Genomic DNA, 16629 nt, shown 5'->3' with positions numbered 1-16629 from the left:
GGAGGATTTCTTTCTGTAAACAAATTGAACAAATGGATTAGAAGGAGGCATCTTTTGTTCCCAACTTGAGGATATTACAACTGGACCTATTACCGAAGTCAAACTTCGTTTGTGGTCGCAATCTCCGCGGCTGTTAGGCTGCTACTGTTGGTGTTTTGCGAAGCCAGAATACACAAACTCGACCTGAAGGTAAGAGAGTCAGCTAAGATAAAAGCTACTTCAAACATTTAGTAATATCGTCAGCATGGTACGTTTTCTATTGTCGTCTTTTAGCTTGTTTGTTTATGTATTCAGCACACGCACACACACACACACACACACACACGCACACACGCACACACGCACACACACACACACACACACACACACTCACACTCACACACTCACTAGAGGGGATGAAGAGGTCTGTACAGGGGGGTAGGGGGGATGAAGAGGTCTGTACAGGGGGGTAGAGGGGATAAAGAGGTCTGTACAGGGGGGTAGAGGGGATGAAGAGGTCTGTACAGGGGGGTAGAGGGGATGGAGAGGTCTGTACAGGGGGGGTAGAGGGGATGGAGAGGTCTGTACAGGGGGGTAGGGGGGATGAGGAGGTATGTAGAGGTGGGTAGGGGGGATGAAGAGGTCTGTAGAGGTGGGTAGGGGGGATGAAGAGGTCTGTAGAGGTGGGTAGGGGGGATGAAGAGGTCTGTACAGGGGGGTAGAGGGGATGAAGAGGTCTGTACAGGGGGGTAGAGGGGATGAAGAGGTCTGTACAGGGGGGTAGAGGGGATGGAGAGGTCTGTACAGGGGGGTAGGGGGGATGAGGAGGTATGTACAGGGGGGTAGAGGGGATGAAGAGGTCTGTACAGGGGGGTAGAGGGGATGAAGAGGTCTGTACAGGGGGGGTAGAGGGGATGGAGAGGTCTGTACAGGGGGGTAGGGGGGATGAGGAGGTATGTACAGGGGGGTAGAGGGGATGAAGAGGTCTGTACAGGGGGGTAGGGGGGATGAGGAGGTATGTACAGGGGGGTAGAGGGGATGAAGAGGTCTGTAGAGGAGGGTAGAGGGGATGGAGAGGTCTGTACAGGGGGTAGAGGGGATGGAGAGGTCTGTAGAGGTGGGTAGAGGAGATGTAGAGGTGGGTAGAGGTGATGAAGAGGTCTGTAGAGGTGGGTAGAGGGGATGAAGAGGTCTGTACAGGGGGGTAGAGGGGATGAAGAGGTCTGTAGAGGTGGGTAGAGGGGATGAAGAGGTCTGTACAGGGGGGTAGAGGGGATGGCGAGGTCTGTACAGGGGGGTAGAGCTATTCTCATGCTAAAATCGACTGTAAATCCAGATTTTAAAGTTGATATTCTTCCCCGTGGAGCATGCCCCCATAACCTGTGCCCCACCCAAAATGTTTAGCACCAGCCGCCACTGATCCACACACAATAACCTTAGAATGACAAAGCAAAAACACGTTTTATGAAATTTCTGTAAATGTATTAAAATTGCAATCAAACACGTTGCTACCAGTGGTACCACTGTATGACGCTCTTAACATTAGCTAAAATGCAAGAAAGTCACCAACAAATCACACCAGTTGAATTCAGTCCATGTTAATACCCTAACCCAGTGAGAGGTGTATCTTGGGAGTTGTAGGAATTGAATGGAATGGACAGTTTGGAACATCACAGACAGATGTCTTTACTCCGAGGTCTGAAACTTGTTTTGTGAACGTGTCGACTATTATTGGATATTAACGACAACAAATCCACCAGATCACAGGGTCACATTCCTCGTCAAACACGGCTTAAGCGTGATCTTAAACACGGCTTAATCGTGATCTTAAACACGGCTTAATCGTGATCTTAAACACGGCTTAAGTGTGATCTTAAACACGGCTTAAGTGTGATCTTAAACACGGCTTAAGGGTGATCTAAAACACGGCTTAATCGTGATCTTAAACACGGCTTAATCGTGATCTTAAACACGGCTTAATCGTGATCTTAAACACGGCTTAATCGTGATCTTAAACACGGCTTAAGGGTGATCTTAAACACGGCTTAAGGGTGGGCCAGTCAAGTGCTGCTCAGGTGATGTCATTCTGGACCAATGAGCACGTCCGGGAGGAACGGAGCTGATGGTCACGTGGTTTGCTGGAGGTTGCCATGGTCACATGGTTTACTGGAGGTTGCCATGGTGACAGAGGGATTAGAGGGAGAGAACCCCCTGCAGAGCAGCGTCGCCAAATAATGAGCTCCTGTCAAGGCCTACAGGATGACACTGTGTCTGCACTCTGCCAAATGATGAGCTTCTATCAGAATCTAGAATTCCTGAGACGTTCTAGAATGGGAGGGAGGGATGGGAGGGAGGGAGGGAGGAACAGAGGGAGGGTGGGATGGGATGGAGAAACAGAGGGAGGGATGGGAGAGGAGGGATGGATGGATGGGTGGGAGGGAGGGAGGGGAGAGGAGGGAGAGATGGGAGGGAGAGATGGGAGGGAGGGAGGGAGAGGAAGGAGAGATGGGAGGAAGGGAGGGATGGGAGAGAGGGAGGGAGGGAGGGGAGGGAGGCAGGGATGGATGGATGGGAGAGGATGAAGAGATGGGAGGGAGGGAGGGATAGGAGAGATGGGAGGGATGGGAGAGGAGGGAGGGAGGGATGGGAGGGATGGGAGAGGGAGGGAGGGGGGAGGGAGGGTGGGATGGGAGAGGATGGGGAGATGGAAGGGAGGGAGGGATGGAAGAGAAGGGAGGGGAGGGAGGGGAGGGAGGGGAGGGAGGGAGGGGAGGAAGTCCTCCAGGGGAAATGGTCTAAATATGGAGCACACCGATGACTCAGAGGAGAGGAAGAGAGGAAGGAGGAGAGGAGAGGAGGAGAGGAGAGGAAGAGAGGAAGGAGGAGAGGAGAGGAAGAGAGGAAGGAGGAGAGGAGAGATACGAGTAGGGATGTCCCGATCCGATCCAGGGCATCGGTATCTGTCCGATATTTGCCCAGAATGCATCTGGATCGCAGATCGCACATGAAAAAATTATGATGATGATGGTGATGATGATGGTGATGATGATGATGATGGTGATGATGATGATGATGGTGATGATGATGATGGTGATGATGATGGTGATGATGATGATGATGGTGATGATGATGATGATGGTGATGATGATGATGGTGATGATGATGATGATGGTGATGATGATGATGATGGTGGTGATGATGATGATGATGGTGATGATGATGGTGATGATGATGATGATGGTGATGATGATGATGGTGATGATGGTGGTGATGATGATGATGGTGATGATGATGACGATGATGATGATGATGGTGATGATGATGATGATGGTGATGATGGTGATGATGATGATGATGGTGATGGTGATGATGATGATGGTGATGGTGATGATGATGGTGATGGTGATGATGATGATGATGATGATGATGGTGATGATGATAGTGATGGTGATGGTGATGATGGTGATGATGATGGTGATGATGATGATGATGGTGATGATGATGGTGATGGTGATGATGATAGTGATGGTGATGATGATGATGATGATGATGGTGATGATGATGATGATGATGGTGATGATGATGATGATGGTGATGATGATGATGATGATGATGATGGTGATGATGATGATGGTGATGATGATGATGATGATGGTGATGATGATGGTGATGGTGATGATGATGATGATGGTGATGATGATGATGATGGTGATGATGATGATGATGATGGTGATGATGATGATGATGATGATGGTGATGATGATGGTGATGGTGATGATGATGATGATGATGATGGTGATGATGATGATGATGATGGTGATGATGATGGTGATGGTGATGATGATGATGATGGTGATGGTGATGATGATGATGATGGTGATGGTGATGATGATGATAACTCCGGGTCCCACCTGCTCGTCCACGGTATTCATAGTGTTCAGTCACGTGACTGGCGCAGAGCCCTGGAGAGCAAAACATAGTGGAAACTCAGAGTTTCGATCACCTCTTAGATCACCTCTCAAAAGAAGAAAAACTAAGATATGTGAACAAACTACACATTTTGCGATCCATATACAGCACCCGCCGCAGTATTTCAATCACTAAAAACAGCGAAGTCGCTGCCAGAGCTGCAGTTCGGTGATGTCTACATACATCTTGTGGAGAATCATTCCCCTCACACTGCCGCCAGGATGAAAGCGTCCAGAAGTACAGACAGTTATCTGTTTTTTCGATCTGGATGGGTCAATAATGCTAATGTTAGCTAGCCAGCTAAAGGACCTACACAACCAACTCCAAGCTGGTAGCGTCCACAACAACAAACCATGTCAGAACGATTATGCAAAGATAATGACTGAAAATAGAATAATTAGTCAAAGTCAAAGTCAGCTTTAGTGTCAATCCAATATATGTACAGGGCTGACATTGCGTTTCCCTCTCATCCACGGTGCTTAGCAAACATTCTGCTGCTGCTCATATCTTTACTTTTTCCTTTTTCTCAGGGTTCCCCCACCTTCTGAGACATCACATTCAAGCACCTTTCAAGGACTTTCAAGACTCAATTCCCTCAAAGTCAAGGACCCGACACAACGGCATAGTTTGAGACAGATCTGGATGAGTTTATATGATAGGAACTATCCGCTCACAGACAACAACTAAAAAGACTAAGTCTAGATGGTCTCTTGTCTTCTCTACCACAGCACAGCAAAACAAGAGATGGTGAAATGTGTAAAGTTACTGTGATAAGTTAAGCAATAGAGACTTATTTACTATAATTACGTAAAACATTTTTTAAAAATATATATATATATATATATATATATATATTAGATAGAGAGAGAGGGGAATTCAAGCACTTTCAATGACCCATGTCTATTTTCAAAAACTTTTAAGGCCTTGATTTTTTTTTCTCAAACTCACAAACTGTCCAGGCTTTCCAGGCTTTCCAGGGCCCGGGGGAACGCTGCTCTCTGGTGGGAGGAGGGCGACGGGACCCAGGCAGGGGACAGCGGGTCATCCAGGCAGGGGACAGCGGGTCATCTATACAAACTGATTACAAATGAATTAGCACTTAACAGGTGAATGTGTCGTTATGATGAATTAGTTGCGGATGTGTTTTTATGATTCACTTTCGATTCACCTCCTTTCTGTCATTACTGGGTAAACCTGAAACCTTTAAAAACACCAAATACATTTCCTTCCCCAAAGTGTTAGGCTAACTTTGTTATTAATTTAGCTAACATAAACTGTGAAATGTTGAAATGACTTGTTCGCTGCAGAGACGAGTGGACTTTGACTGGATGTCATTCTCGCCAGGCTGCTCGGCGGCACTAAGGTTAATTGCACACATCCATAATAACCTCCTCTTCTCTGTGTTTAAACCCATAATAACCTCCTCTTCTCTGGGTTTAAACCCATAATAACCTCTTCTCTTCTCTGGGTTTAAACCCATAATAACCTCCTCTTCTCTTCTCTGGGTTTTCCTTTTCGGACGGGATTGTTGTATAAACCCAAACCAGGCTTGTCTCCTCCTCGGTTAGCGCATCCAATGGAACATACATGCAGCAACTATAATCTGGCATGTTGGATGTAACAACTATAATCTGGCATGTTGGATGTAACTGGTCAAAGTGACATAGTGGAGGAACACCTCTTGCCGGCCAGGTGGGCGTTCCCAGGTGGGCGTTCCCAGGTGGGCGTTCCCAGGTGAAAACTCTGAATCCCGGCAGCCTCTCTCTGCTGGGCGGAGATCACCCCCCACAACCGGAGCTCCCTCTCTCGCCATTGGTCGACGTCGGTTGTGTGACACGGAAACAGGCCAACTGGAGATAAGCTGGAGTGGTGTTGACATGATTACGTTTACTAGGCGTTTAGGCCACTACGCATGCGCCCCGTGGGATTTCGGCACGGTGATGAACTTTGGTTGCTTATTTTTTTTTATTTTTTTTTAAATGTTGTAATTTCTAAATTAACACACGAAGAGTTATTCAATTAGCGCTCACACGCCGTTTCACCTGATTGGAGAGAGAGGGGCAACACATTGAGCGTGTGTGTGTGTGTACGTGTGTGTGTGTGTGTGTGTGTGTGTGTGTGTGTGTGTGTGTGTGTGTGTGTGTGTGTGTGTGTGTGTGTGTATGTGTGTGTGTGTGTGTGTGTGTATGTGTGTGTGTGTGTGTGTGTGTGTGTGTGTGTGTGTGTGTGTGTGTGTTGTCTGTACATGTCTGGAATCCTGTTGTTCATATGTTTTTTTTTTATAGTGTGATGCTTGCCAAATTATTATCTCTAAATAAATAATAATGTATCCATCCATGACCCCATTAATTCAGAATGTTAGTTGATTTTTATTTTATTTTAATTTTAAGTAAAAGCTAACAGCCTTTGTACTCCCGACTCTGGGGTTGTGATTTAAAACAATTAACAACAAGTTCAGGTGACGGTTAGTGTCTCTGGTTTAATTGGCTTCAAGAGTCAATAACGTCAATTAGTTACGGCTTCTTCTTGCCCGCCAGTGAAAATGGCAAACCGACTTGATTGGTCGTCCGGACACATGTTAATCAGGTGATACGTCATCGCCACATGTTAATCAGGTGATACGTCATCGCCACGACACTATTTAAGGAGGTTCTCACCGCTGCAGAGCGCATTGTCTCATCTGTCAGGCTGCAGGACAGGACGGACTCACCATGCCTCCTTTTGAGAAACCACAGCACCCAAAGCCCTTCAAACAGAGAAAAACTTTTGGTGACTTTTTATTTTTTTATTTTATTAAATGATTCATGATTCGTTTGAATGTGGTTGGGTTATGGTGTTGGACTTTTTTATTTATGTTTTTTATTCATTCATGTCGGCCATCTCTCCACAGCGACGAGGAAGCAGGAGGTAGCAGGCATCCTGACCAAGTTTCCGACAAAGATTCCGGTAAGTTGCGCGTTTCTTAGTGGTGATATTGAATGTACCATAGAATACATACGCTGATTGTGTGTGTGTGTGTGTGTGTGTGTGTGTGTGTGTGTGTCCGTAGGTCATCATTGAGAGATATCAGCGGGAGAAGTACCTGCCTCCTCTGGATAAAACCAAGTTCCTCGTCCCACAGGAACTCTCCATGACCCAGTTCGTTACCATCATAAGGTGAGTAGGAACGACTGTTCTGAAAGTATCCTAAAGTAGAGGTTTGTGGTGTAAAAGTAGAGGTTTTTGGTGTGTAAACGCGAATGAAAATGTAACAGGCATGCGTCATTTGGACTCGTCCAATCACCTGATTGGCATCAGCCGGCGACACGGAACGTTTTAATAAAGGCTGAGCGCATCGACGAACGCAGCCAGTGACTCCCAGAGTGTCACTGGGCCAGATTAACAGATTGACCAGATTCAGATTGCTTTGACTATATTATATAGATATATACTTTCAGTTGGTCTCACGGTTTCACTACTTGACTACCTCTGTTCTCTCAGACTTTGCTGTTTTTCCTGTGTATGGCGATTTATTTATGTGAACCCCCAATGCTTTTATAGTTTCCGTGTTATTTTCCTGAAAGATAACTGACTCAGGACTTCAGTGCATGGCAACTTAACACCAGAACAGCCGTGCCTGTTTTACCTACTATAAGATGACCATAGTCTTTACAAATGTCAAGCTGCTACTTGCACACAATGACCACTAGTTGGCCGCCTTGTAAATTAACCTGCCTCCTACACAGAAAAACTGCAAAATAGCTTCATACTAGCTTATCCTGGTGTGATTATATATATTTTTTAAATGTAACGATACTGGGTGGTAGAACACGCATATCTAGGAAGAGTCATGAAAGCAGAGTCCTGAAATTTGAGTGAGTGCAAAGATATAACACATAACATGCATGCATGGTCAAATGACCCAACGGCTGTTCTAGTGTTTAACGTTCGCTCTTTTATTATGTTCTTGTATATGTAATGCACTTTGACCCCCTGGTCTGAGAGGTGCTATACATTTTACTATTACGGTACTTAACCGCTATAAGTGTATGTGGTTGTAGCCGCTTGTAATCACCTCAGCTTGCTTACTTGTGTTTTGTTAAGTGTGATGTTGGGGTACCTTGTCTCAGCCACGTGTTCTTCAAATATTGAAATGTTTTATTTTAACAAATGACGTTACTTTTCAGGATGCCATGTTGCAACTGGCCGGGGACTTCAGCTGAAAATTTGCCGACTAGGCTAACGCTGCCTTTTTAATTGTATTTTATATGGTTCATGTATTTGGATTGTCCTCGATATAATAAACTAAACTATAAACCGTAGTGTTTTCCGTCGGTAGGATGCGTTTTAACGTCGCTCTTCATCTTGTTTCAGGAACCGCATGTCTCTGCTGCCCAGCCAGGCCTTCTACCTGCTCATCAACAGCACGGGCCTGGCCAGCATGTCCCTCACCATGGCCCAGGTGTACAACCACCACAAGGACGACGACGGCTTCCTCTACATGACCTACGCCTCGCAGGAGATGTTTGGCTCATAGCTCTCTGATCCTCTACATGACCTACGCCTCGCAGGAGATGTTTGGCTCATAGCTCTCTGATCCTCTACATGACCTACGCCTCGCAGGAGATGTTTGGCTCATAGCTCTCTGAAGGACATCTGAGCTGGAAATGCACTGCAGTGAGGTTCCACACCTGCTGCCCAGCGAGTGAGAAACACTTTTGACCCGATTGTACATAAAAAGATTGATTTGTATATAATAATAATTTTAATATTTTGTCTAGGCTGAACATGTTGGTTGTATATTCTGTTTTTAATCTAAGGGACGTAATAATAAATCTTATGTGTAACTTTATACTTCTGACTTATTGTGCTTTTGTAGGCCTCTTTGGTAACACTCGGTCCAATGCTTTTGTGGTCATGGTGACCGTGTGGTCAGAAGGCCCAGTGTCATTATTTATTGGAAGGATCCCCATTAGCTATACCCATAGGCATGAGCTACTTTTAGTGGGGTCCACATTTAAAACATACATTACAAATAACATTCAACATGCAAAACATACTTTAAATGACAAATATCAAACATTAAAATATCATACATCATACAATTTGGCATAATATAAAACACTTGTGTATCTAGTTACATAAAAATAGAACAAACTACAACCATGTTAGAGAAGACTACACATTTCTATCTACGGTGAGTCACTATCTAGTGTCACAGGTTTGCTGTACCCAGGTGTTTCCTTATCTGCTTTTTGAAGATACGTTTACTTGTCAGGTTTATCATTTCTGTTGGTAGTAGTAAAGATAGTGGTAGTAGTGGTGGTAGTTGGTAGTTGGTAGTAGTAGTGTAGGTAGTTGGTAGTAGTAGTGGTGGTAGTTGGTAGTTGGTAGTAGTAGTGTAGGTAGTTGGTAGTAGTAGTGGTGGTAGTTGGTAGTAGTAGTGGTGGTAGTTGGTAGTAGTAGTGTAGGTAGTTGGTAGTAGTAGTGGTGGTAGTTGGTAGTAGTGGTGGTAGTTGGTAGTAGGTTCCATGACGTCATGGCTCTCTCACCGTGTGTAAGAACATTGGTATTCGCTTTAGGGAGTGAAAACCTTCTGTTACCTGTCTAGTGACATAGGTATGTGAAGCCAAGTTAGTATTTAGTTTGGTATAGGCCTACTGATCTGCTGGGGTTTTAGACTGTAAAGCCCAATGCACACGGCGTGCGATGCGATTTTGTCGCACGACAACATTCGATTCTCAATTCTTTGAATTATTTCAATTGGTGTGAATGGAGAATCGAATGTTGTCGTGCGATAATATCGCATCGCACGCCGTGTGCATTGTCTCATTCGAAACAATGGAATCGAATTCGGCGGTGTGACAAAATCGGGGCCGTGTGCATTGGCCGTAAGAGGCTCCATGTCGATAAAAGAAGTGCTGCCTTTTCCCAATAGTTAAGAACGTGACGCGTCACCTCCTCCACTCTCTTCTTCAAAATGGAGGCTATGGGAGAGAAACCTAGATGTAAATGGAGGACGATATGGAAAAGGGAAACCTAGATGTTTTCCTCCGATGCGTTTTCAGGGGTTAGTCTTAACAGTTGCGAAATTATAACCTTTTGACCTTCAACTGTTCGACATCTCAACTTCAACGCGGCGACGTCAGTTGGAACAGACAGATTCCGTCTTGTTTTGGAGCAATGCCATCTACAGGCTGGTGGGCCGCACTGCAGGAAGTCGGTTGTTATTAATGTTGGCTGAGGCGCTCTCTTCGAAATGCCGCAGTAATAATAATAATTTATTATATTTGTATAGCCCTTTTCCGAGGCTCAAAGACCCTGACAATATGGGGAAAACGGGAAAGTGCTGCTGTGTCCCTTGTTGTATGAATAGATCCGAGTCTAAAAAACGATTGAACTGTCATTCTACCGCTGTACTACACTGGTACTCTGGTGCTTTAGTACTCTGGTGCTTTAGTACACTGGTACTCTGGTGCTTTAGTACACTGGTACTCTGGTGCTTTAGTACACTGGTACTCTGGTGCTTTAGTACACTGGTACTCTGGTGCTTTAGTACACTGGTACTCTGGTGCTTTACTACACTGGTACTCTGGTGCTTTAGTACACTGGTACTCTGGTTCTTTAGTACACTGGTACTCTGGTGCTTTAGTACACTGGTACTCTGGTGCTTTAGTACACTGGTACTCTGGTGCTGTAGTACACTAGTACTCTGGTGCTTTAGTACACTGGTACTCTGGTGCTTTAGTACACTGGTACTCTGGTGCTTTAGTACACTGGTACTCTGGTGCTTTAGTACACTGGTACTCTGGTGCTGTAGTACACTGGTACTCTGGTGCTTTAGTACACTGGTACTCTGGTGCTTTAGTACACTGGTACTCTGGTGCTTTAGTACACTGGTACTCTGGTGCTGTAGTACACTGGTACTCTGGTGCTTTAGTACACTGGTACTCTGGTGCTTTAGTACACTGGTACTCTGGTGCTTTAGTACACTGGTACTCTGGTTCTTTAGTACACTGGTACTCTGGTGCTTTAGTACACTGGTACTCTGGTGCTTTAGTACACTGGTACTCTGGTGCTGTAGTACACTAGTACTCTGGTGCTTTAGTACACTGGTACTCTGGTGCTTTAGTACACTGGTACTCTGGTGCTTTAGTACACTGGTACTCTGGTGCTTTAGTACACTGGTACTCTGGTGCTGTAGTACACTGGTACTCTGGTGCTTTAGTACACTGGTACTCTGGTGCTTTAGTACACTGGTACTCTGGTGCTTTAGTACACTGGTACTCTGGTGCTGTAGTACACTGGTACTCTGGTGCTTTAGTACACTGGTACTCTGGTGCTTTAGTACACTGGTACTCTGGTGCTTTAGTACACTGGTACTCTGGTGCTTTAGTACACTGGTACTCTGGTGCTGTAGTACACTGGTACTCTGGTGCTTTAGTACACTGGTACTCTGGTTCTTTAGTACACTGGTACTCTGGTGCTGTAGTACACTGGTACTCTGGTGCTTTAGTACACTGGTACTCTGGTGCTTTAGTACACTGGTACTCTGGTGCTTTAGTACACTGGTACTCTGGTGCTTTAGTACACTGGTACTCTGGTGCTTTAGTACACTGGTACTCTGGTGCTTTAGTACACTGGTACTCTGGTGCTTTAGTACACTGGTACTCTGGTGCTGGGGATTTCTGGTTTGGACCCAAGATCCAAGGCTGTCTCATCTGTTGAGTGTAGTGTACGATCAACTACGGTACCATGAAGACATTCCTGCATAAATAAATAATGCATTTGTGAACTCCCATCACATATTAAACAGCATTAGGAGACTGAAGACTTACACCTTAACTGCTCCGCCTGCCTGACACACACCCAGGGCTCCCTCAGCTTCAAGCACCTTTCAAGGACTTTCAAGACTCAAAGTCAAGGACCCAACACAACGGCATAGTTTGAGACAGATCTGGATGAGAGTTTATATAATAGGAACTATCTGCTCACAGACAACAATTAAAAAGAGTGTGTAGAACACTAGATGGTCTCTTGCCTTCTCTACCACAGCACAGCAAAACGAGATGGTGAAATATGTGTAGGGTTAAGCAGTACAGAGACTTATTTACTAGTTGACGAGCTTAGTAAACATTTTTGAATATATATATTATTATTTTATTACTAGAGAGAGAGAGAGGGGGGGGGGGAATTCAAGCACTTTCGATGACCCATGTCTTTTTTTCCCTCAAATTCACAAACTTTCAAGGATTTCAAGGACCCGTGGGAACCCTGGACACACCACACACACACACACTCAGACTGGCTTGATTAAAACACACACACACACACACACACACACACTCTGACTGGCTTGATTAAAACACACACCACACACACACTCTATGACTGGCTTGATTAAAACACACACACACACACACACACTCTCTGCCTGGCTTGATTAAAACACACACCACACACACACACTCTCTGCCTGGCTTGATTAAAACACACACCACACACACACACACACACACACACACACACACACACACTCTGTGACTGGTTTGATTGGTCGGTGTTAGATTGTTTAATGCATGCTTGGCTTGTTTGTCTGTTTATAAAAGCATCAACAGGTTCTCAGAGCTTTTCACTTGTTCTCTGCTTTTACCGTTTATAATAATAATAATAATAATAATAATAATAATAACTTTATTTGTATAGCGCTTTTCCTGCAAACGTTGCAGCTCAAAGTGCTTTAATCATTATATAATCATCATTTAATTATTTTGCAATTTAAATGCAATATTAAAAGGATGGGTTTTTATAATCATAATTTAATAATTTAGTAATTTAAAGGCAATATTAAAAAGATGGGTTTTTAGTCTTGACTTGAACATATGTGCTGAGGTTGCATCCCTAATGTAAACTGGCAGTGAGACACAATCTGGGGCATAAAATGAGAATGCAGCCTCACCAGATCTCTTCTGTTTGAACTCAGATGGCTGTTACGCCGGCAGCCTTTACCTGGTTGTGTGTAGGCCGAGTGGATTGTGAGTTGGACTGCTGATCAGACGGTCATGAGATAGCCAGCTTTAGTGAGTTGGACTGGTGATCTGAAGACAGTCATTACGGAGTTCAAATCCCACCTGGGGGGTATTCCATCAACGTCGCTAAAGGACAATCCAGGCTTATTTTGATAAATCCTGAGAGATTTCTTTAAAAATATCAGAGACTGACATTTCCTTTACTGACGTTGATGTAATACCCCCCTGGGAACACCACCACTAGTGTGCCCTTGAGTAAGACCTGGGAACACCACCACTAGTGTGCCCTTAAGTAAGACCTGGGAACACCACCACTAGTGTGCCCTTAAGTAAGACCTGGGAACACCACCACTAGTGTGTCCTTGAGTAAGACCTGGGAACACCACCACTAGTGTGCCCTTGAGTAAGACCTGGGAACACCACCACTAGTGTGTCCTTGAGTAAGACCTGGGAACACCACCACTAGTGTGCCCTTGAGTAAGACCTGGGAACACCACCACTAGTGTGTCCTTGAGTAAGACCTGGGAACACCACCACTAGTGTGCCCTTGAGTAAGACCTGGGAACACCACCACTAGTGTGCCCTTGAGTAAGACCTGGGAACACCACCACTAGTGTGCCCTTAAGTAAGGCCTGGGAACACCACCACTAGTGTGCCCTTAAGTAAGACCTGGGAACACCACCACTAGTGTGCCCTTAAGTAAGACCTGGGAACACCACCACTAGTGTGCCCTTAAGTAAGACCTGGGAACACCACCACTAGTGTGCCCTTAAGTAAGACCTGGGAACACCACCACTAGTGTGTCCTTGAGTAAGACCTGGGAACACCACCACTAGTGTGCCCTTGAGTAAGACCTGGGAACACCACCACTAGTGTGTCCTTGAGTAAGACCTGGGAACACCACCACTAGTGTGCCCTTGAGTAAGACCTGGGAACACCACCACTAGTGTGTCCTTGAGTAAGACCTGGGAACACCACCACTAGTGTGCCCTTAAGTAAGACCTGGGAACACCACCACTAGTGTGTCCTTGAGTAAGACCTAGGAACACCACCACTAGTGTGCCCTTAAGTAAGACCTGGGAACACCACCACTAGTGTGTCCTTGAGTAAGACCTGGGAACACCACCACTAGTGTGCCCTTGAGTAAGACCTGGGAACACCACCACTAGTGTGTCCTTGAGTAAGACCTGGGAACACCACCACTAGTGTGCCCTTAAGTAAGGCCTGGGAACACCACCACGAGTGTGCCCTTAAGTCGTTTTTCCTGGCTCAAAATGAGGCGGAGGTGGTACCAGTGGTGTTTGACATCGGGGGGGACCCATGAAGCAGGGCTGTCTGGTGGTCCCTAAACGAGCATCAAACACTTAATTTCTTCCATTCTGGTGAATTTATATGCACCAATTTGTGCCCTTTCTGCATCAATTCATGGTGGAAATTTCAAGGATTTCAAGGACCCGTGGGAACCCTGGACACACCACACACACACACACACACTCTGACTGGCTTGATTAAAACACACACCACACACACACACACACACACACACACACACACACTCTGACTGGCTTGATTAAAACACACACCACACACACACACACACACACACACACACACACACACACACTGACTGGCTTGATTAAAACACACACCACACACACACACACTGACTGGCTTGATTAAAACACACACCACACACACACTCTGACTGGCTTGATTAAAACACACACCACACACACACACACACACTCTCTCTGCCTGGTTTGATTGGTCGGTGTTAGATTGTTTAATGCATGCTTGGCTTGTTTGTCTGTTTATAAAAGCATCAACAGGTTCTCAGAGCTTTTCACTTGTTCTCTGCTTTTACCGTTTATAATAATAATAATAATAATAATAATAATAACTTTATTTGTATAGCGCTTTTCCTGCAAACGTTGCAGCTCAAAGTGCTTTAATCATCATTTAATTATTTTGCAATTTAAATGCAATATTAAAAGGATGGGTTTTTATAATCATAATTTAATTATTTAGTAATTTAAAGGCAATATTAAAAAGATGGGTTTTTAGTCTTGACTTGAACATATGTGCTGAGGTTGCATCCCTAATGTAAACTGGCAGTGAGACACAATCTGGAGCATAAAATGAGAATGCAGCCTCACCAGATCTCTTCTGTTTGAACTCAGATGGCTGTTACGCCGGCAGCCTTTACCTGGTTGTGTGTAGGCCGAGTGGATTGTGAGTTGGACTGCTGATCAGACGGTCATGAGATAGCCAGCTTTAGTGAGTTGGACTGGTGATCTGAAGACAGTCATTACGGAGTCCAAATCCCACCTGGGGGGTATTCCATCAACGTCGCTAAAGGACAATCCAGGCTTATTTTGATAAATCCTGAGAGATTTCTTTAAAAATATCAGAGACTGACATTTCCTTTACTGACGTTGATGTAATACCCGACTGGGAACACCACCACTAGTGTGCCCTTGAGTAAGACCTGGGAACACCACCACTAGTGTGCCCTTAAGTAAGGCCTGGGAACACCACCACTAGTGTGCCCTTAAGTAAGGCCTGGGAACACCACCACTAGTGTGTCCTTAAGTAAGACCTGGGAACACCACCACTAGTGTGCCCTTGAGTAAGACCTGGGAACACCACCACTAGTGTGTCCTTGAGTAAGACCTGGGAACACCACCACTAGTGTGTCCTTGAGTAAGACCTGGGAACACCACCACTAGTGTGTCCTTGAGTAAGACCTGGGAACACCACCACTAGTGTGCCCTTAAGGCCTGGGAACACCACCACTAGTGTGCCCTTAAGTAAGGCCTGGGAACACCACCACTAGTGTGTCCTTGAGCAAGGCCTGGGAACACCACCACTAGTGTGTCCTTGAGCAAGGCACTCTGCCCTCAGTTACTCCAGGGAGACTCGGCTGTGATTGTAAGTGGCTTTGGATAAAAGCACTTATAAAAGCTAAATGGTTAAAATGTAAATATAAAATGTTTCCCCTAGTGTTTTATTTTCCCTATCTGTTTTTGTTGTATTATTATTAGTAATAATAATGATAATAATAATAACTTTATTTGTATAGCGCTTTTCCTGCAAACGTTGCAGCTCAAAGTGCTTTAATCATTATATAATCTTACTTTTATTATTTTGTAACTTAAATGCAATATTAAAAGGATGGGTTTTTAGTCTTGACTTGAACATATGTGCTGAGGTTGCATCCCTAATGTAAACTGGCAGTGAGACACAATCTGGAGCATAAAATGAGAATGCAGCCTCACCAAACCTCTTCTTTTGTACATTTGGTACACAGAGAAAACCAGCGTCAGAAGACCTGAGAGCTCTATTGGGATGATATGCTAGCAGAAGACCTGAGAGCTCTATTGGGCTGATATGCTAGCAGAAGACCTGAGAGCTCTATTGGGGCTGATATGCTAGCAGAAGACCTGAGAGCTCTATTGGGCTGATATGCAAGCAGAAGACCTGAGAGCTCTATTGGGGCTGATATGCTAGCAGAAGACCTGAGAGCTCTATTGGGCTGATATGCTAGCAGAAGACCTGAGAGCTCTATTGGGCTGACAGCAGAAGGTCTGAACATATTCTGGTGCTGTGCCAGTGAGAGCTTTATAAACAAGCAGAAGGAACTTGAAATCTATTCTGAATTTAACAGGAAGCC

At 45.0% G+C, this 16629-nt stretch overlaps 1 protein-coding gene across 1 annotated transcript; it reads left to right on the top strand.

Moving 5' to 3' along the window:
- Positions 1–6659: 6659 nt before the first annotated feature.
- Positions 6660–8464, top strand: map1lc3c (microtubule-associated protein 1 light chain 3 gamma; the record flags this gene model as incomplete). The annotated part of the gene is made up of 4 exons (XM_080546767.1): positions 6660–6717; positions 6839–6894; positions 6998–7104; positions 8302–8464. The coding sequence occupies 4 exons, from the start codon at positions 6660–6662 to the stop codon at positions 8462–8464; spliced, it is 384 nt and encodes a 127-aa protein (XP_080402893.1).
- Between the last annotated feature and the right edge of the window lie 8165 nt (positions 8465–16629).

The sequence above is a fragment of the Nansenia antarctica genome (assembly GCF_963989245.1).
Source record: "Nansenia antarctica genome assembly, chromosome: 16".
Lineage (NCBI taxonomy): Eukaryota > Metazoa > Chordata > Actinopteri > Argentiniformes > Microstomatidae > Nansenia > Nansenia antarctica.
The sequence above is the reverse complement of the archived record's forward strand: the minus strand, read 5'-3'. Positions and strand labels throughout refer to the sequence as shown.